General features: G+C 34.1%; 1 protein-coding gene and 1 long non-coding RNA gene across 2 annotated transcripts in view; one reads left to right on the plus strand and one right to left on the minus strand.

Moving 5' to 3' along the window:
* The window catches only part of LOC111055192 (protein PFC0760c), a 72,769-nt gene that overhangs the window by 32,016 nt on the left and 12,948 nt on the right, over nt 1–27,805 (minus strand). The window contains exons 3-4 of the mRNA XM_039435476.1: nt 23,503–23,742; nt 21,440–21,490 (exon numbers count right to left, since the gene is read on the minus strand). Of these exons, the coding sequence (XP_039291410.1) occupies nt 21,440–21,490; nt 23,503–23,742 (291 nt within the window). The remainder of the gene's footprint in view (nt 1–21,439; nt 21,491–23,502; nt 23,743–27,805) is intronic.
* Nucleotides 3,811–4,621, plus strand: LOC120353037. The gene is made up of 2 exons (XR_005572156.1): nt 3,811–3,996; nt 4,555–4,621. It is a non-coding gene; the product is annotated as an uncharacterized LOC120353037 (long non-coding RNA).

The following is a 27,805-nucleotide window of genomic DNA, read 5'->3' on the forward strand; positions in this document are numbered from 1 at the left end:
CGTATCCCTCTAAAATGGTGTTGAATTTTGTCATTATCATCCACGCTTCACTCAATGCATGAGGTCCAATTTACCTTCACTCTCCAGAACAATCAAAGCTCGTCAGTAGTATGATTAGTGGGGATAGACCGGTTTTTTTTTGCGCAATTACCCCCCCTCCCCCGCCACCACCCCCCTGAGTTTGTCACATTCCCCCTCCCCCTCTCCCCCTCCCCCTCCTCCCTCTCCTTCCCCCCTCCCCTCCCTCTCCTTCTCCTCTCCTCTCCTCTCCTTCTCCCTCTCCTCCCCTCTCCCTCTCCTACTTATCTCCCCTCTCCCAGTGAGGACGAGGGGGTTGAAAAGAGAGAGAGATATATCTATCCCCCTTCCCCTTGCCAAGTGAGGGAAAACAAAATTTTCCCTTTTGGAGAAAAATTCCCTCTCTATACTGACAGATTAAAGTGAATCCATATTTCACATCTAATGCTATACTGACAAGATTAAAGTGAATGCTATATGAGGAAAAATTCTCTACTGACAAATTAAAGTGAATCTTTTACATCTAATGCTACTGACAGATTAAAGTGAATCCATTTTTCTACATCTAATGCTATACTGACGTCCAAATTAAAGTGAATCCATATTTCTACTCTAATGCTATACTGTCAAATTAAGTGATCCATATTTCTACTCTAATGCATACTGTTCAAATTAAAGTGACTGTTACCATCTTATAACTGTGAATCTGTTATTCCCTTTCTCATGAGGAACAAAAGTATTTCCCTTTGAGGGAAAATTCTCTACTGTCAATTAAAGTGAATCCATATTTCTACACTTAGGTGAATCTGTTACATCTTTATCTGAAATTATAAAGTGATTGCAAATTCAAATTGGTTTGCTTTCCACCCGACAGTTAAGAAAAATTTCACAAATTTATATTGAAATTTTCTATGTGCGTACAAACCGCAGGCGTTATTTTTTGGTAAGTGTGTTCTCCGAGAATATCTATAGTAAATTTAGTATGAACACATTCCAAAAATGGCTAAGATATCCTCAGACCTATATCACTTGGGGTATCAGCTCTATTGATGTCTTAACAGAGAGAGGTCAATGATCTAAGTTGATCTTTTACATTTTTTATCTGCAATGTCATACAAGCATTTCCAAAGTTCATCGGAATTTGTAACAATAGTTGAGAAATCATTTGCACTACAATAATGTAGATGGCCTGTATCTAGTATATCAAGCAGTTCGAAAATCTCAGATAAAATTGGAAAATGTGAGGGAAAAAATAATTTCCCTGAGGAAAAAATAATTTCCCTTTCTACTATCAGATTAAAGTGAATCCATCTAATAACTTATACTGTCAGATTAAAGTGAATCCATCTAATAACTTATACTGTAAAATTGCAAATAATTGGTTTGCTTTCCACCCGACAGTTAAGAAAAATGTTCAATCAATAATATTTATATTGAAATTTTCTATGTGCTGTACAAACCGCAGGCGTTACTTTTTTTGGTAAGTGTGTTCTCCGAGAATATCTATATAATTTAGTATGAACAAGCATCCAAAAATGGCTATAGATATCCTCAGACCTATATCACTTGGAGGGAACATACTCAAGCTCTATTGATGTCTTAACAGAGAGAGCCCAATGATCTAAGTTGATCTTTTACATTTTTTATCTGCAATGTCATACAAGCATTTCCAAAGTTCATCCAGAGGCGAGTTAATTTTTTGAATTTTGCAAAGCTAAAACACTGCATGACCTCGATTAAGTTATGAACAATAAAATTGATAAGGTAGGAATGTGCACTTAGCTGTAACACAGTTGTCTCTGAGGGGGGCGTATCTAATTGTAGACAGACAACACGTGCGAGCTTTATGCAATCTCAATGCATGCAAGCAATAAACACACTGTAATTCCTTTCCGTTGTAGAAGAATCCATAACGTGCAAAGTTTCTTTTCTGTGCATTCGTATACATCGGTGCCAATTTCATACTTTGCATTCGATTGTTTTCGCACAAGAAATTATTTGTTTGATACATATTTTTAAACAGCAAAGAATTATAATGTTGAGCAGAGAATAAAGCACATCTTCCATCGGGTCTATATTTATGTATCTTACATGCATCATAACACCACGAAGTGGTGAAAAAGCTGAAATCAGGCTTGAGAAAGTCCTCCGGTATGCATGTGGGTACGTTAGAATGCAATCTTCTCAAAAACTTTGCTTTCTCAGTTCCTTTTGTGAAAATTTTCTCATAACCTGCAAGGTAATCACGTATTAATGAGTCACTGTATTCTAAATCTCCATCTTCCCATTTTATTTATGATAGTTACGTTCCAGCCATGTTACATCGTTATACAATTTTGCGCTCAATTCCATCTTTGCAAATGGATTTGAAATGGAATACAGCATAATTATTGCACTCGTCAACGATAGCAAGTTCTTTCACAATAATTTGATTACAAGTTTGTTTAAACCAGTGAAGATCAACCGTAGCAATTTTCGTAGGTGTCTGCTTGTCGTCCACTCCTTTCTGTTCTCTTCACGTTTCTGTTCCTCCTCACGTTTCTGCTCCTCCACCTCCTCTTCCCCCTCCTCTCCCGACTTCTGGATTGGTGTACTGCTTCTCCTTGGTTCATAATAGAAACTTGTTGATTCAATATCGTAAAGTACCGACGACTGAGTTTGAGCTTTGTCCAAAATATCAGAATCAAGATCACACTGGATACCAATAGAGCGAGTTTGTGGCTTGTCCAAAATATCAGAACACAAAGAATAGGACATGATTCCTGTTCAAAGGTAAAACTGATAATGGCTTACATTTGGCGCAGTACACACCTTATATAATATTGCATGCAGTGATGCACTCTATCAACAAATTACTGAACTTCTCAATTTAACAGCACGTACTCCGGAGTACATATCATGTTATTTTCATAATTTCTCCGGTTTTGATTCGCATTTTATTCTGAAATCGCTCGGTAAATGTAAAAAAGAAATTTCCTGCATCGCGAATACGTCAGAGAGATTTTTGACACTTTCGGTAGGCAAAATTAAATTTTAGATTCCTACAAGTTTATGTCTGAATCCTTGAAGTATTGGTGCGTAATTGGTAGAAAGTACAGACATGGAAAAGAAGTTGGGGAAAGAAAGTACATGGAAAGAACTTCCTCCAATAGAATGTTTTCATAATGATTTAACGGACACACCTCTGACACGCGAAGAATATCAACATGCACAAAGAGTGTTCTCAACATTCAATATTTTCATTACCTTTCAACTCAATGCTCGAACATTAACTAAAGTTAATTAATTAATCATTACACTAACTTAATCTAAAAAAAAAATGGAATTTTCTATTAATTTGGAATAATACTTTGAATTCTCTATTCAGATCATCTATTTGAAATGAATTTTCAAAATTCATTTCAAATAGCTGATGTGAAAAAGTCAAACACAAAATATTGATAAGATGAATGGAATGCCAATCCAGCCAGATTGTGTGGGGGCAACACTCAACATTCACAACAAGACCTTGTGAAGGTCGTGAATGAATGAAATGCATCACACCAGATGTGGCAGGCCAACGGCCTCACTTCACAACAAGGAAGGCAGAGCGTTGAGCCGACCTTGACACAGTGAGCGATCGGCCGATGTTGTCAGCTCATGCGCATGCTTGCGCGTGCGTACACACTTCATTCTATAAACACATTTTAATTTTCTTATCACTCAATGCAACTTGGAGAGTGAGTGATTGAGTTCTCTACACGTATACTAGTGTGATAGGTGAGTGAAACTTTTTATAGAATAACATACTATTTTTTATTGATATATAACAAGTAAATTATGCGGTTAACAAAGTAGGTTATGTATATGCTGATAGGCGATGCAATTGTCACCTTAACACAATACTTGAAAATTATAGATTATAATGAAAATATATGTAATGGCTTGTGCCAAAACTAAATAACACAATACTTGAAAATTGTGATTTACAAGATATAGGTTATAATGCCGAAAGGCGATGTAATGTCAAGTCCGAAAATTTGTTACAAGATTATTAACAAAATAACTTATAATAATAAAATTCATAAAATGTTAACTGGTAATATAATTATCATGATTTAATTTTATGCATTTTAACAATGTTTATGTCAGTCATGCACTGATTAATATGTTACAAACAGTAACAATGATTTGCATTATCAAATTGCATTATTTGCATTAATAAATGATTTTCATTTTAAAAGTAATAATATCGTAAATTCATAAAATGTTAACTGAAACCTAAAAGTAATATACTATTTTTTTATTGATATATAACAAGTAAATTATGTGGTTAACAAATAAATGTTTTAAAACAAAGTAGTTATGTATATGCTGATAGGCGATGCAATTGTCACCTTAACACAAAACTTGTAAATTATAGATTCATACAACCTCAGCTGAGTGAAGTGGAGGAAACACAATACTTGAAAATTATAGATTATAATGAAAATATATGTAATGGCTTGTGCCAAAACTAAATAACACAATACTTGAATTGTGATTTACAAGATATAGGTTATAATGCCGAAAGGCGAAACAAAATATGTAATGGCTTGTGCCAAAACTAAATAACACAATACTTAAAATTGTGATTTACAAGATATAGGTTATATTGCCGAAAGGCGAAACACAATATGTAATGGCTTGTGCCAAAACTAAATAACACAATACTTGAAATTGTGATTTACAAGATATAGGTTATATTGCCGAAAGGCGATGTAATGTCAAGTCCGAAAATATATGCCGAAAGGCGATGCAATGTCAAGTCCGAAAATATATGCCAAAAGGCGATGCAATGTCAAGTCCGAAAATTTGTTACAAGATTATTAACAAAATAAGTAATAATAAAATTCATAAAATGTTAATGGTAATATAATTATCATGATTTAATTTTATGCATTTTGACAATGTTGATGTCGGTCATGTACTGATTAATATGTTTGACAAACAGTAACAATGATTTACATTTACTTTTAAAATTTTGGATGTCTTTGGGGGTCAAGATCAGCGTGAAACGTTCAGGTATGTAAACATCTGTTGTTCTCTGACCTGACAGCCGGATCTTGAGCACCACGCGACGTCCATGTTGATTGCAGACCTCCCTCACGTCCTCAATAGGGTAAGGCGTACCCTCCATCAACTCTCTTAGAGGAGTCCAGGGTTTCGGGGCGTACCTATTGATGACAGTGAGGAAGTGCTCCTCGGGAGAATTCATCCTCCTCCTGCTGTAACAGCGTCATTATGGAGCTGTCCTCCTCATCCTCTTCCACCGCACGTTTCTGTTGAAAAATATTTCATTAGACTCTTATTTGTTTCAGGTTATAAATCATACAAGAGAGAGATCTTGCGCTCAACAGATTCACTACTCAAAACTGTGACTAATAACTCGCAAATTCTCTGACATGAGAGAGTGATCTTGCGCTCAACAGATTCACTACTCAAAAATGTGAGTAATAACTTGGAAATTCTCTGACATAACTCTCAATATCGGAAAAAATTTTTCACTTCATTACAATCAACATAAATGATTGCAGAAAACATAAATATTTCACCTTTCATTAATCATGCAATTTTTGTTTCACACTCAAACAACATATGATTTGATTTTTCATATATAGTAATAGTATGTAATTCTCCAATTCAATTGTTTCAGTAGGAATGTTTCATGCAACATATTTAGTAAACATGTTTTAAACAATACAACCATCATGTGAATTTATCTGTGTTCGGATTGTTTTGATAGCACAATTAGAAGTCAAGCTCAGTCTTTGCTCACAGTAATTTCATATTTATTCGAGTAAACATATAGAGACTTGTAGTAATGTACACAAAAGATTTTATCGATTATAGATTCATAGATTATAAAATCTTTTGTGTACATTACAATAATAATAATTTTTTGTATGCTAACCTTTGATTGAGTGAGGACGTTGGGCTCCTCATCCTCGTCGACAAACAACCTCCGCTTCACTGACTGCTTGGGGGCGGGTACCAATGTGAGGGCCGCTCGGCATGGTGCCCAAGTAGCTCGCGGGAGAGGGCTGCTGTCTGGGATGATGATGGAGGAATCCTCCTCCTCACGTACGAAGATCCCTTGTTTCTTCAAGGGATCTGAGGAGGCGCCAGAGGTGGAGGCAACAGCTGTAGCAGCAGAGGTGGCAGCTGAGCTGAGGCTTTTCTGCTGCTTCTTCTTCTGCTGCTTCTGCTGTTCCCAGTAGTTCAGCTCCCTCTCCGGAGGCGGGCTGTCTGGCAAGATGAACATTTGCGAGGAGTTGGAGTTGGAGTTGAAGGATGCACGGTGTGACTTGTCCATGGTGTTTTGAAAGTGTCGAGAATTTTAGCGCGTACTAATAGCTCTCTAACGTGAATGATGATTTTCCACTGAGAAAGCGATTATATAGCAAGTCGTTTCTCTGTCTGTTGCAGGCTTGTACGAGTGAGATAGAAACACAAAGGAGGCGTGTATCACAATTGGCGAACACTGCCGATACTCCCCAGAGGTTTAGCTCGACGATAACATTTGATTGTAAGTGAAAATTTTTGTTATATTCTCATATTTTTGTGAAATAACACTAAATTGATTTATAATATATATATTTATGTTACAGTTATTAATATTTCATTGTTTTTCACAGCATTTTCTCACCTCACAACTCGGTCTCATAAGCAGTTGTGCTCTCGTGAGGGAACTTACCTGCATCGAGAAAATCATAGGCGAGGAGCTACTGAGTTGAACAATACCTGAACCGAGTCGAGGAGCTGAGAGAAGCATATCCGATTATTTCATTTCGTCAAATCAACACATGTAAGTTCATTTTTACTTAATTTTTCTCCTCCTCCTCTCCTCCGAGGACAAACCTCTCCTCGGAGGACAATTGTTCTCCTCCGAGCACAATTTTCCTCTCTCTCCGAGGACAAAAATTGTCCTTTGTTCTCCTCCTCTCTCCTCCACTTGTTTAGCAGGAAAGAAAAAATGAGAGAGGAATCAGGAGAAGGGGTGAGAGGTAAATGTCAACAGTCAATGTCACAATAATTTCTTTATTTTTAAATTATTATACATACATCAAAGCATATCTATGGCCAAATCAAATACAGAAAGTAACTCTTTCCTTATTCCTACTGGGTGTATATTTAAAAACATCTAGCTTGATTCTTATTTTATAATTCAAATCTATGTTCGGCTTTTCAAATTCTTCCTCTAACCAATAGTTTGAGACATACAATGCTTCCACATTTTCAAACTGTAGGATATACCGAGTATTGTTTCTATTGTACACTTCTTTTATTGCAATAATGACTAACTCTATACCTTGTGGTAACTCTTCCAATCTTTTACACTGTCCTACTTTTACTTTCCCTTTAATTTCCAGCATTGTGATGTTATTATACTGCTCCACTTCTTTTTGTGTGAAGGAGTGTCTTCCAAGTTTTTCCAAACATCTGGGAGAAACTTAACTGATTCTATTCTAGGAATGTATGTCCATTATAGCTTGACATACCATTGACTGTAATTACACAAATTTTCTCTTCCCTTGGTAGACAAATAATTTCTTTTTGTCAGTGTAAGGGATTACAAAATACCCTCTTTCTTGAGAGTTTCGATAGCTTTGTATGCATTAATGAAACATTTTTATGGGAGCCCTTTACAAAGTAAACGTTTTTCAAACCATCTTTCTCCCCTAGTACACCTACATATGGGAATTTCCCAGTATTATTCACAGTAAATGCAGTCACATTATAAACTCCACTAGGCTCAAAATTTCGCCAATGTGAATGGAATATGGCCCAAGTTCCTCTCTCAAATTTTCTATTTCTTCCTCAAATTCTTCTAGCTGCTTATGCTGTTCCCTAAATGACTGTGTGGCTTCAAAAAACTCAATTTTCCTCCGTTTTAGATCAATTTCATCCAGTACTAGCTTACGCTTCTTGGCTGATAGCACTGAGATAGGAGACAAGGGTTGTATCTCTTTAACAGGGTATGGAGGAAGCTTACAAGTTATGTTTGCCCGTTTTCTTAAGACTTGTGGTATCAAGTTACCTGTTGCTACAAGACCCAACTCATCTAGGTCAACAACTTTGGATATGGTACATCATATGATAAATTCTGGGGGATGGCGATATCCCAGGCTCATGCAGATGTGATTGTGCACATCTTAGAGTCTATCGATAAAATTAAGAAGGTTATAACGAGAAAATAAACTTTAACAGAAGAACAATTAAATGAACTTATCTGGAATTTTTTTTTCAGATTTTCAGATGAGACAGGCTTAGAACAAGATTGATAGCATATCTGTTTAATTTCAGATTGGAGATGGATTCATTTCATTTGATAAGAACTATTTTTCGAATAAATCGATAAAAAATAGATGTTGTTATTTCGAACTTATTGACAAAACAATATTAGAATTGAATAATTTCGGAAAAGAAGGACTAACGTTTGAGGAATATTTAACATTTATAAAACCTGTAAAAGTGAAGAACAGAAGTCAGAACATATAAGCGTATGTTATATTATAAATAAGAATATAGTGATAGACATCGAAGACGCAATTAAAGGAAATTCCTGAATTTGCTATTGTAATTCATTAGGTTGGTTGAATATTCGAATGTATTATTTCATTGATGATAGGTTACAGATAAAAACATTGATAGTGTAAGATTTACATTTGAAATTATGAAAATGTGTGGCGAATCAGCGATGTTGTACAAACTTTAACTTTTTTACAGAGATTATGATGAACTCGTTATTGAGGAGAGAATAAAACTATTAAATACTAAAAGCTTTGAATGTGAAAATTAATTGTAATACTTGTAGAGGTTTAAGGAATAAATGTATTAGTTGTAAGTTAGGAATAAATAAATGCAAAATTATTATAACTATTGACAAAAGTTTGAAAAATAAAGACGATATTGTACAAATTTTTGATTATTGCATACCATATTTAATGAATTATGTAAAGAATTATCAAAAATAAATGCTGTATAATGTTTCTCATTCTATGATTGTTGATTTATTGAATAAACCAAGCTACTCTAGTTGTAAAGGTATGTGTAAGTTAGAATAATATATGAAGGCGTTTAGTCTGATTACACTCTATATTTCCTTCTCAACCTGTAACGTATAGCTTGCAAGATCTAAACGGAGAGTAATTAGTGGTAGGTTTAATGCAGAAGAAATTAAAAAAAAAACGCAATTAAACGAAACGGAGAGACAGGTGTATTTGATTGAAAACATATTAAAACGTGATAAAAAAGGACTGTTAGTGAAATGGATTGGGTTTTCAACGCCTAGTAAAGATCAACTATTAGATGAAAAATAATCTTTTGTAATCTATTGTAAATATCATGTACATTTATTGTAAATAATCTATGTAAATATCATGTACATTTATTGTAAATAATCTATTGTAAATACATTCCATTCAGTGTAAATATCATGATGTACTTCGTTGAAAATATAATAGCTCCTCATCAAACATTGGTCTCATTTCGTAATATAAGAATCTTTTGAACATCCATAATCTGTTTGATGATGAGGAGGAGAGGAGGTGGAGAGTGTTGGCCTGCATTCCAATCTCTGGGAAACGCCTCTCTATACATGTAGCGTCATCATGCCCTTGGTCATTGTTCTAAATACCAGTGGCTTTGTTCTAACTATTGTAAAAATTTTCAGTACCTTATCAGATCACGTTCTGTACGTTTGTAATCATGAGTCAATTACCAATTGTTAACTTTGATAAATTAATTACAAATAAAGAAAAGCCTGCATTTTGTAAAAATGGAGAGCTACTACCTCACAATGCAAGAATGTTAATTATATCTCCCAGTGCTGGGGGAAAAACAAATCTCTTATTAATTAGTATTTGCTGAAAATGGTTTAAAATTTAAGCACATTTACTTATTTCAATAGGATTGGTATGGACTTTGACATGATGAAAGAAAAATTCAAGCTCATAGCGTTTAAAGGAAAGTCACTAGATAGATCTGAGATAGTGCTTGAGAACCAAATTTTGTAACAAATTAAATGCTTCAATTACTTGAGATGTCATACAGACAAGGAAAGGTTTAATCATTGCTATAGAAGTTTCATCAAACTTCTTAACAAAAACAGTATGAATATTTGAAGTTTTTGTTTTAACGCAAGTTCATTATCAATTTATCTAAATTTGAAACTCTTGTTTTATTCTGATTCATAGTTTCAGATTGAAGATTTGATGTTGAAATTGAAGTGAACATAATATTTGAACGATTTGTGACAAAATCAGGAAATTGAAGAAGTTTTGGGCAATAGCCTGTTTTTCTTTTCCAACTATTGTATTGTTTGCTTTATCTAATAAATAAATAAATAAAGCTAATGAGAGAATGCTTTATTTGTGTAGATTACAATATATACTGGTTTTTTACACTTATATACAATTATAAATGAATTTACATAATATAGACTGAGAAAATATTTTTTGAAGTGCATATGATATGAAAAAAGCAGTTGTCAATAGTTGTAGCTAATATTGTTATGCATTAACATGAATTTGGAAAGAATATTTGAAAACATCCTTGCAACTAACTCTAGAACGAGAAACTTAAAGAGTAATAGGGTTTTAGCACATCTACAAAAGAGTTTCTTATCTATACTAGACTGGGATTGATTCACTTTAATCTGTCAGTATAAGTTGAATTGGGTTCTTATATCTTAGAGATTCATGATGCTGAAGCTGTCTGAAGTAAGATCTGACTGAGAGAATAATTTGAGCATATCTTCCAAGGTTGACTCTCACTACACTTGCATATGAGAGAGTTTCTTGTTGTGTTTTACCAGTACATGGAATCTCATATTACAGAATCAAACAGTGATTCAACAAGTTAATATGCAAGTAATAACTATTAACTGAATCAGTAATTTCCAACTCTTGTAATGTGAACAGATCTATTAGTATAATTTATCAAATAGTTTCATCAAATAACTAACCTTTGATTTGCTGTGTGCTCCTCCTTCTCACTCTCCTTCTCTTATCCTCCACTCTAACTCTGCTTCTCATGTTATCATGATGAAAAAAAAACTCAGTTTTAGATGTTCAGTTGAGTGGATTTTGGAGCAAAGGCTGTGAGTAATAGACTAGTAATATTTGTTATTACACAGAAAAGTTTTCTGTCTATTTGTTATGTATCATGTTTCTGTAATCTTTCAGATAATATACTTGCATATTCAAGGTTGAATTTATGCACTGAGTCAACATAAATGTATAGTTTTCCTAATATTTCTGATAAAGGAAGAAGCAAAATCATTCAAGATTCGGTAATCCGCAGGTTTTGCATTGAAATTTTCCTATAGGTTATATGTCATTCAACTAATATTATTTGTTAGCTGAGTGAAAACGACAAGTGAAGAATAAATAACAGTTAAAACAAGGAGAGACTGGTGTTCTGTTTTTTCAGTATACACAGGCGTTTATATGGATTTGTAACAATGATTCTAACCCGTGTCAGCAACAAGCAAAGTATCGTATAGTTCAAATTCAATTTTAGAAAATAAAGTTGCTGTTTGTTTGTCAAAACTATATGCTTTTGTTTTCATGAGGTGTAAGTTCAAAGTGTTAGCAATGCTATTTTCTAAATAAGTCACTTGACTATTACATCAGTATCTCTTTCCTCATGCATGAATCTTTTCACCCAGCTTGATTCTAATTTTATAAATCTATTCTTCTCAAAGTCTTTCTTGAGAAACTATGAAATATCACACTTTCCTCCAAAATGAAGAAATTATCCAACACTGTGAGTGAGAATATTGCACAACAGCTGAAGCCAATGAAATTATAGTGTTTTTTCACTCTAACTTTGTGGGTTGAGAGTAGTGAGATGAAAAAAGCTATTCATACTTATCTGGAGAACTGTAATCTAATTCATGTTGAAAGTGTACATCTAACTAGACATAGAACTAACTCATAACTAACCAAATCTCTACACGTATTTATTGTTTAACAAAGGATGCTAACAACAAAAAAATTCGTACCAAAAAGATTGCTTGAATCTTACTTTTCATATTGTAATCTTAATTTTCCAGCATGCGGTGTTATTACAGTATTCCATAAAAGTTTTTCCTTGCTTGTGACAGAAACTCAATTGATAGAGAATCTATGTCCTTATAGCATTTGAGACAATTATTCCTCTTGATAGACAAATCTCCCAAGTGTAAGGGATTGTGATCACAAGTCACTATGATCGAAGAGAGTTTCTCTCTCTCAAATTTGTATTTTAAAATTCTGCTAGTTGCTGTTCCCCGAATGTCTCTGTGGTTTTCAAAAAAAAAAAAAAAAAAAAAAAAAACTAGTTCTAGCTAGATATGCATATCACCTGAAATCAAATAATCGCTTTGCTTCTCTCAACAATAGCCACTTGTGCTTTCACCAACTTAATCTGAATCACGACGTTCATTTGACTTGGAAGGGATACATCAAGGTTGTCTTTACATGTGTCTTACACTTATCTAAATACCTACTTGCATAATTACTCAAATATAACTATAATCAATAGCTTTCATTTTTCCTTTGATAGAAAAAAGTTCTGTCTAAATCTGCTTCCATATATTACTACCAGTCTTAATTTGTTACTCAAATAATCTACTTGCTTTTCATTTTTAACAATCACCTTCAAGTACTTTTACATCTTTACATCAGTGCAACTTCATCTAATTTTGCTTCAACTCTGATGCACAATTTTGGTGACATCAATGATATTAATTTATCAAATAATAGTTGTCTCTTGTCAGGAGCCTATAGGCACTTTTATTTATACTTGAAAGTAATGCATTGAACTCGATGTTGAAAAAATGCATCGGTCTCTTGAGAGTTTGATGCATTAATGTAGTTACGATAAATATTTTCTTGAACGAATTTATGTAGCGTTGACACAGGGTTTGAAAACTAGATAGAACCAGCTAAAACTCTGTTGTTAAAAAATCTTGTCATCTACATTATCATTAATGGTTGTTGAGAAGTAAAATCGTAACTCGTTTATTTCTGTTCAAGTAATTTCTGGATTGAGCCTACTCAGTAAAATAAAATACAGAACATGTCATAAATGTCATAACAGGGAATGCTGTAGGAATCTTCAATCTACAGCAATTGTATTTATTATCGTAGTTATCTCAATCATAGAAAAGCCAGCAGTATTAAAGATTGGTGACAGTGGAATAATTATAATTGATATTGCAGGAATGTGAAGAGTTGTAGCGAAATCTCATTGCTAGGTGTGTGAACCGGGAACATTGGATTTTCAGTGATAAGAGATGGTTCAAAATAGCTTATTTCGTTGTTGATAATAGCAAAAAGGAATTTAGAAATATGGTGATTTGAGAATAGGAGATAACGCATGGGGCCATCTGGCAATCTCAAACTGCTACTTGTGAGAAGCGATGTACTAAGGCATAGCTGCTGAGGTGGATGATGGATTCACTTAAACTGGCAGTAGCGTACGACGATCAAAGGGGAGAACGACATGATTTCTCTCCTTTACTCGGCATTCGTAATGCAGAGATCGCTGCGTGGAGAGAAGCATAAATGGTTTCACTAGTACAGTATACAAATGACGGATTAAAAAGGAACTCACGACTGATTTCTCTTTCACATGGCTTTTGAGGAAAAGCGTCAACGTGCCAGGAGGCTCGAGTTGGGTGCAAGCCACATATAAAGTGACATATAAAGTGAATAATATGGATTCACTTCAACTGGCAGTATAGGAAGGCGGGATTAAAAAGGAACTCACGACTGATTTCTCTTTCACATGGCTTTCGTAATAGAGGAAAAAGCAGTAGATATGGTGCAAGTAAGCGAGAATAGGAGATAACGCATGGGGCCATCTGTTTTTGAGCCATCTGTTTTTTTCCACCTAGTAGTTTGCACAATCTTTAAGCTTATGCGAGAGACAGAGAAACGATGGGTGTATCACTCTCTCTCTCTCGTACCCTCCGAATTATTCAATTTGCAATCACTTTATAATTTTACAGTATAAAGATGTAACAGATTCACTCAGTATAAAGATGTAACAGATTCACTTTAATTTGACAGTAGATACAGTATGAGTTATTAGATGTATTAATTTGCAATCACTTTAATTTGACAGTATAGCATTAGATGTAGAAATATGGATTCACTTTAATCTGTCAGTATAAAGATGTAACAGATTCACTTTAATTTGACAGTAGAGAATTTTTTCCCTCAAAGGGAAATTATTTTTTCCCTCATCTAGCATTCACTTTAATTTGACAGTATAGCATTAGATGTAGAAATATGGATTCACTTTAATCTGTCAGTATAGCATTAGATGTAGAAATATGGATTCACTTTAATTTGACAGTATAGCATTAGATGTAGAAATATGGATTCACTTTAATTTGACAGTAGGGAATTTTTCCTCCAAAAAGGGAGAGGGGAGATAAGATAAGGAGAGGGAGAGGGAGAGGGAGAGGGAGAGGGAGAAGGAGAGGGAGAGGGAGAAGGAGAAGGAGAGGGAGAGGGAGAAGGAGAAGGAGAGGGAGAGGGAGTGGGGGAGGGGGAATTTGCACAAACTCGGGGGGGTGGGGGAGGAGGTAGGGGGGGTAATTGCACAAAAAAACCGGTCTATCCCCACTAATCATACCTACTCTCGTCTATGTTCTTATGATAGCTTCGTATATTAAAGTGAATTATTTTTAGACTATTCGCCCCTTCTCCCTCATAAAACTGTCTCACATCATCATGCTCATTAAAGTATTCGCACTTTAAATGGCCAAACTCATCTGAACCTACATTGCCTCTGCTCTCTCTCATATAATGTAAGGCTATATGAAATAGAAATGTGTTTTCGCCACACTTGGATGTAATGAGCTGGTTTACGTGCGTCATATGGAGGCCGAAAGTGATTGTTTTCCGACCAGGCCGGTAAAACTTTACGGCCCTAGGGCTGTAAAATGACCTTGAATAACAGCTGATCGTGTCCGATCTCACAAATCATAGAGAGATAATCTCATAACGACTGTAACAATCTATATAATTATGTATCGTGAATCGCGGTATTATGTCTACAATATATTTTATAAATTACTGTTTCATAATTTAATATTTATAAATAGCCTCAACATATAATGTTGGCTGCATTGTCCATTGTCAGAAAGGTACGTATCGCTAGTATTTAAAAGTGAAGAATCGAATTTGAAATCAAAGTACAATAATTGTATCAATATTAAAATTAATAATAATTATTAACAATTATTGTTTCTTTTTATTATCGAATTCCACTTCTTAATGCAATACAATCAACAATAATAATAAGAAAATACAGCAGAGTTCTGAAGTTTAAGGTAAGCCAACTGGTGAAACTCATCCTTGACTGAAAATTCCTAGTAATTTTTCCGAAATTCATTATTAAAACTGTTAGATAATATATTTCTTAATATTAAACCATATAGAGAAAACATTAGGCCCACTCAAGATTGAATCTTCGAATGTTTTCTCTATGATTTAACTATTTTCAGAGCAATATTTTGTTGTGAAAATGCCGGCAATCTGGCTTCAAATTTGCCACTATACACTATATTATAGTAGTAGCCTAGATACGTTACCTGACTTAATTCAGAGTGAAAATTTTATTGTGAGAAATTTTAATAATATAAGTCATGAGCCAAAGTCTGTTGTACGCTTTTTAGGAGTGAAGTAAACTTTAGAAGTCTAGTTTACAGTACAGTATTACGTGTCTTCTTAGTCTTATGAGTCAGGCCCCTTTGTTCAACAATACACAATGGCCGAGAGCGTAAAGGCGTAATACATCAGTACTCATAATTCGGTGATTAACATGATCAAGGTTCGAATCTCGGTCAATGACATTTTTTTTGTCGATGAATTTCGACTTTTATTAGCTATTTTTATATTAGTTACCGTACTTACTTTTTTTTAAATTTCAATCAATTTTTTAGATATATTTTGAGTAATTCGAGACAAAACTGTGAAACATGCAATTATATTAATTTTTTTCATCACATTATTTCAAAATAGTAATGAAAATTCGATTCATCCATTTATCCATGAGATATTGCACCGGGCGCAAAGCGCTTTTATCTGGTAAATGGATTTCATCCGATAAATGGATAAATTATTATTTATTTTGGAAGTATTATTTATAATACTGTATTATAAGGCCAGATTGCACAGAAGTCTGTTAAATATTTGAGATTAAATGTCATGAGAACCAATCAGAATAGACTGTAAATACAAACAATTTGAATGTACATTTGACCTCTCAGAAAAAAGTAGTAGAATCTGCTAGAGGATTCATGTTCTCAAACAATCATAACTGCACATTCGACTTCTATTTAAATAATAAAGAATAAAATAATAGAGATTTGTTGTATAAAAAGTATAATGATTTTATAATTTATTTTACGTGAAAAACAAAGAATTAACTGTCAATAATGCTTATTTTTTATAATTAATATGTATTTATGTATCTAGTATAATTAAATAGGTATTTAAACTATCAATAAAGATCATTTCTATAACTTGATATGAATTATTTTGTAGTTTTGATACCGAATAATAGAATACGATGATACTATCATAACCTCATTGACATTGTATGATTTAAAGTAGCATAACCTTAAAATTTTGCTTTCAAAATTGCCAACTTAACATTATTATTATTTTTTTTTTTTTTGGTGTGGCGAAAAATACCGTTCGCAACACGGACAAAAATGTTTTTCCGGCTCTCAAACGCTTAAAGTTCTCGACTTCGTCTCGAACTTGAAAACCGCGATCTCGAGCCGGAAAACGTACATTTTCGACCCTAGGTGCGAAATATACTATTATATAAGGCTTAGGTAAAATCTGGATATGGAACGGATGGATTGTAGATAAGAAAAAATAAAGAGAAAAAAATATATCATATACCTAATTGGTAAGTAAGTAAGTATAGAAATGGGAAAGCTTACCTAATCTCATATATTCTATTCTCTTCTCAGCCAAAGTCAATATCCTTGGGCAGTCTCCAGTTCCAACGATTCCACCTCCTGAAATAGAAATTATTCGATAATGAGAATAATTATTATTCAACTTAAAGCTCACTTATTGTTCAACAGTCGATGGATATTTTAGCAGAGAATAATAGTTATCATAAATGAAAATAAGCACAACGTATGATTTATCAACCACATTTATAGGAATGGATGATGAGCTTTCCCTAACCTAATTTTATACTGTACTGTTTTCCTAGCCAGATTCAATCTCTCAAAGTCAAATTTGTCCAGTCTGTTTTTTTAAGCAAAAACAATTTTCATATTTTCTTGGAAGAACCCAAGATTGTTTCTTTTATAGAAGTTTTTCGGTTATCGTATATATAACTGATAATTTGACACCTTGTGAGACCATACTTCTAAAGTTTGTTTCTTATAACTACTGTATGTTTCTTATGTTACTGTTACTGTTTCTTATGACACTACTGTATCACTCAGTACATTATCGAGTTATGTTTCGTTGATAGAATAATTATTTGTTAATCCTATACTATTAATCGAGCAATTTCTGTCCAGATGTTTATATGTCCACTGTGAATTTTTGTTTAAACCTCACTTGGACTAGGCTATTTTAGATATGTGAATTCGGAAGAGAAACCGATTCGAAATAATCTCTATTCTGCCGGCCAGGATAGCCAAGACGACTATGGCATTACATAGTCTGATAGCGCTACCTGGTCACGGGTTCGAATCCCGCCGGTAGGCATGGACGTTGATCATCTCATCAAATCACCCTCGCACTTTCAATTCCGAGTTAAAATCTCACGTGGGCTTGAAAATAAGAATAATTTTAATTCCTTCAATGCCCATTTAGCTATAACTCGAATTAGCATCACACATAAGTCACACTGCAGCTCTATTCACTTTTTTCCGTACATTTCCGTACATGCTTCTATCCAATCAATATTTTGGCATCGGGGAAAGTTTCAATCGACATCACTGTCAACAGACCTAAAAGACCTCACATGAAATTGATAAACCATAATATGGCGAATCTTGGCTTTTGGCGAGATTTCTCACCATATTTAGCGACAATATTAGAGATGGTTTTTCATAAATATCTTCCAAAAAAAGCTATCACAACCTCTAAAATGCATTTGGCGGGAGTAGATATTGGATTTAACAGCACGACTTCGGGCCCATCACTTAAATGACCGTTTTTAGCTATTGGAGACATAAATAGGTTCTCTTTGACGATTGTGCAACGAAATCATGTGTTTAGTTGGGCATTTTTAGTTTTATGGGAGCTATAGTTTATGTTGACATCTGTGCAACGAGAAGTGGAGTTATGGCTTCATGAATAAGTTGAATAGGCCTACCTGATTTTAACTTTATGTGACGACTCTGCAACCGGGCATAAATAACTTACTGAAAATGTGGGGAAATTCAGGAAGCGAAATTTACTTGAAACTGTCAGTATTGTTTTAATAGTAAGTAATGATGCTTTTTAATTTTATTGTTTATTGCAGATGATGCTCATTTGTGCTTTTAGATTGTGCGTGGGTGATTTGATAAGATGATCAGAGTTTACTATGCATTAGTAAACTCTAAATTGCAGTATGGGGGGCTACATTGTGGGGAGGTACTTATTATTCATCTGTGAGACCACTGTTTATTACACAAAAAAAAGTTAGTAGAGTAATGCTGTTCAAAGGAAGTTGAAAACATGCTCAACCTCTTTTTTCTCAACTGCTTGTGTTTCCTTTAAGACATCTATATGTATTTCGTGTAATGAGGGCTTTCTATTTGAGAAGTGGTAATTCAGTGAGTAAAATTAATATATATTCTCAAAGATTGCGGAATACCCAGACAACTGAGATACCAAAGCACAGAGGCATATAAAAAATTATTTGAATACTTAGCTATAAAAATGTCGAATAAAATTAATCCAACTAAGGAAAATTTGAGGTCAAAACATTTATTGGAAAAATATATTTCAGGCAATTTTTGATGAGCATAGTTGATATTGAGAATTGGATTAGATCATTGGGCTAGTGACACTTAATGTTTTTATTTTTTCAAGATTTATTTTTGTTATTTTTTTTTAAGAAATTTGTTTGTGATTAAGTGAGTATCGGGCTTGACTCACTCTTATTTTTTGCTAATATCAATTTTGGTAACCCCAACACAATTTTCATTACAGGGGTACCACACATTATTGTTTCTTGTACCAAACAGTATGATTGGCTAATTAAGTAGTAATATAATTTTGTAACATTGAAGTATATTACATTATGTATTGTTTCGTTATTTAAAAGAAATATGGATTTTTAATAATAGTTTTTTTAGCATTAAGTAGCTGGAGAATGTAGCTAATAACTTTTGTTTATATTATTGTGACTGCATATGGCGATGTTTGAATGAGAAATATTTCTTTGTATTCTTACATTGTTATATTTTTGAGCCATAGAATTTGATAAATTTGGCTAATAACTTAATATCTTTGTTTTGTTTTTTTCTTGTAATATTGTACTGTTGTTTATGAGAAACAATAAATTCTATTCTATTCTATGTTAATGCATACCGGCGGGATTCGAACCAGCGACCAGGATCACGAACAAAAAGTATGGCATGTAATAGAGCTGACCTCCGGCAGAGTGGAGGGTGCTTACCCCCCTAACATGAATGATAGTTTACTCACTTGCTGACTATTTCGAGTTGTTCTGGTGAGGGAGTGTTGGCTATAGTGAGGTCCACGTTATAATGGCAGTGGAGAAAAATAGGAGAAAAACGTTCCTCTATCTTGTTAATGCCTTCTATAGACGTTAGCTGATACAGGTTTATTGATGTAATATTAACGGTTAATTCTCGTTTAAAATACTCAATTATATTTTATCAAGCAAGAACTTATATTTTTCAATAATTTCATAACTAGTAGTTCTGTGAACAGTAGACCTCACGCAGTATTCTCATCCACAAGTACCTGATTGAAACTATAGACCTTATGGAAACACAGCAATAGACTGGCTTCTCCACACATCTGTGTAATCACTTGCCAGCTGATTTATGATGAATAATATTCTATAGTCTTATTTTCACTCTAATATTGGCGTATAAAGGAGGCTCCTTTTTCCTTTCATATTATCCTTGAAATGCAAAATTTCCAAAAACCTTGTATATACGTCGTCGCGCAATTAAAAAAGGAACATACCTGTCAAATTTCATGCAAATCTATTACCGCGTTTCGCCGTAAAAGTGCAACATATAAACATTTAAACATTAAGAGAAATGCCAAACCGTCGACTTGAATCTTAGACCTCACTTCGCTCGGTCAATGAATTTTCATTATAAGGATGGAATATTTTGTTAATCCTATACTATTAAACGAGCAATTTCTGTTTATATGTTTAGATGTTTGTATTTCACCGGATCTCGATAACGGCTCTAACGATTCTCACGAAATTCAGAACATAGTAGGTTTATAATATAAAAATTCGATTGCACTAGGTCTCATCCCTGGGAAAACTCACTGAAAGACACTAAAAGGATAATTATTATTTATCCTTGGAAAAACAGCAGCTAATAATTATTTCATCGTCTGTTGATGATGAAAGTGAGTGAGCGAGTTCATGTGTGTGGGACTATGTCAAAATTATGACTCAGCTGTTGAACTTTTGTAATCATTCAATCAGGTGAATGATGCTGGTTGGGAAAAAGCAGGGTTCTTTTCAATCCTAATTAATTCCAGTATATCCATATTTTTTAAATGGTCTTCTCTGATTTGGTTCACGTGAAATTAATCAAAATAAAAATTTAACCGGCTTTTGTGCAACCGGGCCTTTGTGAGAGAAATTTTTGTATTCCTCTGGGAATTAAACTCAATTTACTGTGATTAGATAGAACATTTCTGTATAAACTATGAATGTTATTATTCTTTCGTAATAAATGTTTTATGCTTTAGTACCTAGAGCAAAGCTCGGTCCCCGATATTATGAGCTAATCATCGTCTTCTTTTTCCGAGCTGCGGTCTCGAATTGTAAATTCAAATTGATAATATTAACTTTAGGCAGTCACAGAGTAAAGCTGCGTTGACACCAATAGCTTAGTTATTAATTCTACATTGTTAAAAGACGATATAGCAACAGAGCAAAGCGATAAAGAGATAGCGCTATCTAGTTTGTTGAATGATAGACAAGGATAGCAATACCATTGCTAATTCAACACTGCCATTATAACGTGGATCTGACTATAGAGACCCACCTCTCAAATCATTGTTTCTATTGAATGTGAGATTATAACATTCTGACGTGTCACGTGTCACATGCTGAGCAAGCTCTGCTTCATTGTACAGCTTTCTGTCACAAAAATTAAACTAAAATAAACAAAACTTTACTATTTACCCAACATGAATAAGTAATAGCTTACCAGGTTTTGTAGAATCACATCTCTTAATGTTCAACAACTTTAATAAAGTACCTGGCAAACAGAAGAATATGTTATAAATCGAACCAGAACAAGGATTCGTACAAAAATAATTCTACAATAAAATCAATCAAATTTATAACTATTTTTATTGTTTTATTGGATCGATTGGATAATCAGCTAGAGATTGCTAATTCCAAGTAATTTTCAAGTTGGTTCAAAATCTAGTAATAATTTACAATATTATTACTAATCTAATTAAGGTAATTTTGAATCTAGTTTTTCTTCTAGTGTGCACCTTTGATGTTGTCATTTTCAGAATAAAAGCGTAACATCGATTTCGTACGAAAATAAATCTTTAAAATGGCTTCAAACACTTCTGTAGACTTTGTGAGCTGATGTTTATGACGAAGTTCCGAGCAAGTGATAACCTTGCCTTATCTACCGTGGGGAACCTTTGGATCCTTGAATCCGTCCCTTCAAAAACAATAAACAATTAAATAATAGTAGATAGAGTCGTGCCGAAGGCTATCAAGTTCAAGAAGTATTGTTACTTATTGCAAAGTGTTAATATATTAAAAAAAATATTGACATTAAAAGGTTAGTTCTGTTCACTAGACAACACACTTTGGCTACTATTCTCAACTGTTGTGAAAACAGTTATTCGACCAATTAAGTAAAGTAGAGTTGGCTCAGTGAATGAATTCAGACTCAGTTCAACAATGAATTAGCTGCACTTTATAAAGAGCCGCCCCTGTCTGTATAGATGTCAGACTGAGCCGCTAAAGATGAGCAGCGCATGTGGAGCGGATGCCAGACACTCGATCTCCCAGAAAAATATATATGGGACAACCAGGAGGCAGAAGACCGGTGGAAAAGCCAAGACTGAAATGGTTGGATGGCATCTCAAAGGATGCTGCAGAACTTCTTCGCATCAGGAATTGATGGTGATGGATGGAGGCGCAGTATTGAGGAGGCCAGGGCTCGATTTGGGCTGTAGCGCCATCGAAGAAGAAGAGTTGGCTCAGTAGAGTTAGCATGCCAGCTACTCGACCACTAACCTACTAGTGAAAACCAGGCTTAATACTCTCATTTTACTGGCATCCAACCACTTGCAATAAATTTGATTAGATATCTATTTATCTAGTCATGTACAATTATCACACTCATATGAGAAGGAACAACAGGCTTATGCCCAAAACTGCCTCTTTTCAAATTTATACTACAGTCAGTGGCGAAGCTGAAGGAGAATCTAAGAGTCTGAGACTCCCCAAAATTAATTATTATTGATGTGAATATTATTTTTTATTAGCATAAATTTCTTTGCAAATTTAGAAAAGAACTGGCCAGACCAACTTTCAAACTGTTCTGTGGCTCTCTGTCCGGCCGACAGCCGACTGGCTATAGCTATCTATTCATTCGCATGGTGAGCCTCCAACTCAGGAGACTCTCAATTCATTCATAATGGGCGTGGCGTATTGTATGGCTGCTATGACAACGTGACGTAGCACCATAGCTATGTAGTAGGACTTCAAGCCTAGACTCCAACTGTGTTCATAGTTCGAGTTCAGTCTATATCGATGTCTAGATCTCGATGTATCGAACGGTCGACATCGAAACAATCGTCTTCAAACATCGATGCTTATAAAAATTTGAAGATTTCAATTTCAAATAAATCAGTTGGTTTGTGGCTCGTCTAACACTTGGCTTGCTCTTAACCTACAACTCGGTTTTGCAGTTTGCTTTGGTTTACTCAACAATAATGAACCAAATCCTTTTTCAATTTTGGAATTTTATCCTTGATTTGTTGAACTTTTAGCATAATTGCTTATTTTTTAATACTTATACAATGAATGAGTGTAATGATCTGGTGAAGTATTTGCATCAAACTCTGTTTTCTTCTTCGTCTTTTGAATAAAATTGTGCTTTGAAAGACAAGCGGTAAGCTTAAGTGTTCTTAGACTCCCCTTTTAGTTATAGGTAGCTTCGCCACTGACTACAGTCCAAATCAAAATCTAGGTTATTCAGAGTATTCTGAATCTATCATTTTAGATTATTCAGCTTACCTTCATTTCCCGACAAGGAAAACGCCATTGTGACCAAGAACATGATAAAGAAGAAGTTGGTAAAGAACATCAGGAGGACGGGAGGTTTCGAGATCGGAGTGGGTGGCTTCTCAGGACAACAGATCGGAGTGGGTCGCTTCTCAGGAGGACAACAGTACCCATGAGCAACTCTAAACATCCTCTTGGAAAATAACCCAGTTATGACTGGTCTTCTGGTCTTTCTCGAGGTAGCATCTGAGACTGGAATGTGTAATACAAATATATAATTGTTCCACATTTTGTTGTTGGTTATATATATTTGTTCTATTGTTCTTGTTCAAGTTATTTTGCACTGTTATCATTTAGGGCCGGTTTCCGAGCTCGGGATCTATAAGTTCTGGACTTACAGAGTCCAGGACTGAAATAAGCTCTCGGGTCTAAATCAACTTTCTGAGTCACGAGTTTATGTTCTAAACTCCGTGGTCTATTAAGTTCTCGACTTATTTGAGTCCAGGACTTTAACGCAGTAAACATGAGGGAAATTCTGAATATTTTGCTTTTGTATTGTTGGCAGTAGGCCTATAGCAAAACAGCTGATTGCAGCGGGATAATTCAAATGCTCTCCAAACTGTTTTGTAACAATTATTTTGTGAAAATACGTTTCGATTTCTTTGTATTGTGTAGATCTATAAATTCAAAGCAAAACCTAACCTTTTGAAACATGAATAGAAAAATAAACATTTCATTTTACGTTGTGCTATTATTTATCATTGACCCTTGCCATTGATTTTGGAATAACAATTTTAGTATGCTACTTATTGAGTTGGAAAATGTATTTGTTTTGAAAAAACTGAATGAAAATTTATTATTATTATCATTATCAATATGTTGAATATGCCATTGATTAATAATATTCACATTGGGAGATGTGATGATGTCCATTCCAAGGCAATCCTTGTATTATTTTCTTTGAACATTTCTAGGTTATGTCACAGTCGTAAAATAAGGTTAGTTTTTTACGCATATCATGTAGAACTTTATTCCAAAATAAACTTCCGAATTATAAATTATGAATTTAGATGGACTAATTCAAATAATTTAGGTATTCCATGACATTTATTTTGCTAAACATCTACTCCAAAATAATAACTGAATTGTATTTGCTCAGTAAAGTCTAGAACTTCAATTTAAACCCTACCCCAGTTGAGGGTTTAAAATCACGCTGTTTCAAGTTCTGGACTAAACGATTTTTTATAAATCCTTGACTCGGAAAGAGGCGAGAATCTAAATCAAGTCCTGGACTTATAAGCCCTTCACTCAGAAAGCGAAATTATAACTCCAGGGTCTAACGTGATCTCTAAACTCAAGGGTCTATTTGAGTCCTCGACTAAATTAACGCTCTGACTCGGAAAGCCAATTTTCTGACTCCATAGTTTAAAGCCGGTTAAAGTATAGAACTTGGCTGAATCCCGAACCCGGAAACCAGCCCTTATTAAAAAAATACCCACAAAGTAACATTTATTTATTCACCACTATCCTCTATATAATAAGAGAGAGTAAGGTAGTGTTTGTTTGTTTGTTCGCATCAAAACATGTCAACTTGTGGATTACGTACCGGAAAAACGGGAATGATTCTGATCTCCAAATTTTGCACATAGATTCTAAAAATATCAATCTCTTGCATCTCGAAGCTCAAATCTAATTTTTAATTCTAGATTTTTCAGAATTAATTAATGTTCACATTTCATTCATGGAACATGAATATAAAAAAGAGATATCCATAACATTAAATAATTATATTTTAATATAGAACTACAATCTAGAGAGACTGGACTACCTCTTCGAAACAGATGGTTAAGATTGGTAACTAAATTAATAACAAGTCCAATTTTGTCAGGTTAGCATTAAGTTGAGGGAGGTTTCTAGATGAGATCTGAATTCTGTCACTTTATTATGTTAGAACAAAGTTTAAGAACTTATCTGTATTCAAGGGAAGAGCTAGCTCATACACGTACGGGATAGGAAAATTATGTTTGACGCATTAATTATCACGTATAAACTACTGGACTGATTAACTCGAAATTCTGCATATAGATTCTTAATTAACCGAGGATGGTTCTAGGCATATTTCAAACTCTTCAAGATTCCACTCGGTCAAATTTCCAGTTTGTCAAGTTTCAAAACAGACACTTGCGGAGCACGGGTTACCTGCTAGTATATAATAAGAGAGAGTAGAGTAGTGCTTCTTTGTTTGTTCGCATCAAAACATGTCAACTTGTGGATTACATACCGGAAAAACGGGAATGATTTTGATCTCCAAATTTTGCACATAGATTCTAAAAATATCAATCTCATGCACCTCTAAGCTCAAATTTGATTTTTACTTCTAGATTTTTCAGAATTAATCGATGTTAAAATTTCATTCATGGAACATGAATATAAAATTGAGATGTCCATAAAATAATTATGTTTTAATATAGAACTACAATCTAGGAAATTCACGTATGACGCAACATCACGTCTGAACAACTGGACTGATCGACTTGAAATTTTGTAAATAGATTCTTAATCAACCAAGGATGGTTCTAGGTCTACTTTAAACTCTTCAAGATTCACCTGACAAGTTTTAAAATAGACCCTTGCGAAGCACGGGTTACCTGCCAGTTCTAATCAAAAACTTGACATGACAAACTGAAAAAAAACAGCGCGGGTTAACTTTGAGGGGTTTACAAAATACGGAGGACCGAGGAAAATACATAAAATGCGGATTGACTTAAATGTGCGGTTGTAATGATGCGGTTTTAACGATGACTGAGGGTCTTCAGCCAGCTCTGCCGGGAGATAGCACCCTTCTCCTCCTCCTCCGAGATAAACAGAGCTAGGTAGAGAGAGAGAGAGGGGGAACTAAAAGCGATAAGACGCACTGTACTATTTGCGTTCTAACCACTTGACGTAGTGGAATCTTGAAGAATTATTGGAAATAGGCCTATAACCACCATCGGTAAATAAAGAATCTATATGCAAAATGTCGAGTCGATCAGTTCAGTAGTTCAGACGTGATGATGCGTCATACGTGAATTTCCTATCCCATACGTGTATAAGCCAGTTCTTTCCTTTATTATAGTATAGATAAGTTCTTCAACTTGGTACTAACATAATAAAGTGCCAGAACTCAAATCTTATTTAGAAACCTTCCTCAACTTAATGCCAACCTGACATAATTGACTGGTTATTAATTTAGTTACCAATTTTAACCATCTGTTTCGAAGAGGTAGTCTCTCTGGATTATAGTTTTATATCAACATATGTTAATGACATCTCAAATTTATAATACATTCATGTTTTCTTTCTATTGATGTCTGAATAATTTTTATCCGACACATAGTTATATTCTAGTAAATGATTATGTTCATCAATTTCGAGACATTTAGAGCAGAAAACATATGAAGTTTTCGACATGCTAGAAACTTCTTTGTTGCAAAGGTAGTAGAAAGAACGTATTTTGGCCTCTCAGGAGTTAAAAAATACGATCTTTCAATTACTTTCAACAATCGGAAAAATTTCATTTTTTCTGAGAAACTTTCTTGCTTTCACCACCCATCTTTTAAAGAAGTTTCTAGCATTTCGATAATTTCATATGCTCGAAATGACTTGACATTATCGAAAATAGTCATCAATTTAAAAATATTTACAGGTTGGATAGAATAAATCCGGACACCAATAGGAAGAAGACATTGTCCCCATTATTTGGATGAAAATTTCTTACGTATTACAACACCCCATGATTCTGACAGAAGTGATATTCAAAAAGAAAACAAAATTTTAGCGATGTTTTCAATTTTGTCAAAACAATTCAATTTACTATTTATCATAATTTGTTTGTATGGTATGAGATGTTATAGTATTTCTCCATAATTGAAAGAATAAGACGTTGTTGTTTTCAATACCACATTAATTTATTCGAAAATCAATTCATCTTACATAACCAGGTTTCATGGTAACACCTACCACATCTTCAGCTGAACTCTGAAGTTCTCGAGTTCAGCTGAAGATGTGATAGGTGTTACCATGAAACCTGGTTATGTAAGATGAATAATATTCGAATAAATTAAAGTGGTATTAACAACATCAACGTCTTATTATTTCAACTCCTTTTTATCCTTCAAACTTGAAACTTTTTCAGCTCTACTTGAATATCAGCGATGACATTCTACAAACAATTCTGTGGTCAAATTAGACATTTGAGAATGTTGCAATTTTACACAGTTTGGAGGCTCTATATTTTATTTGGTTGGAGGGCCAAGTCTAAACTTATTTAATACAG

This window comes from Nilaparvata lugens, chromosome 9 (assembly GCF_014356525.2).
Source record: "Nilaparvata lugens isolate BPH chromosome 9, ASM1435652v1, whole genome shotgun sequence".
Taxonomy (NCBI): domain Eukaryota; kingdom Metazoa; phylum Arthropoda; class Insecta; order Hemiptera; family Delphacidae; genus Nilaparvata; species Nilaparvata lugens.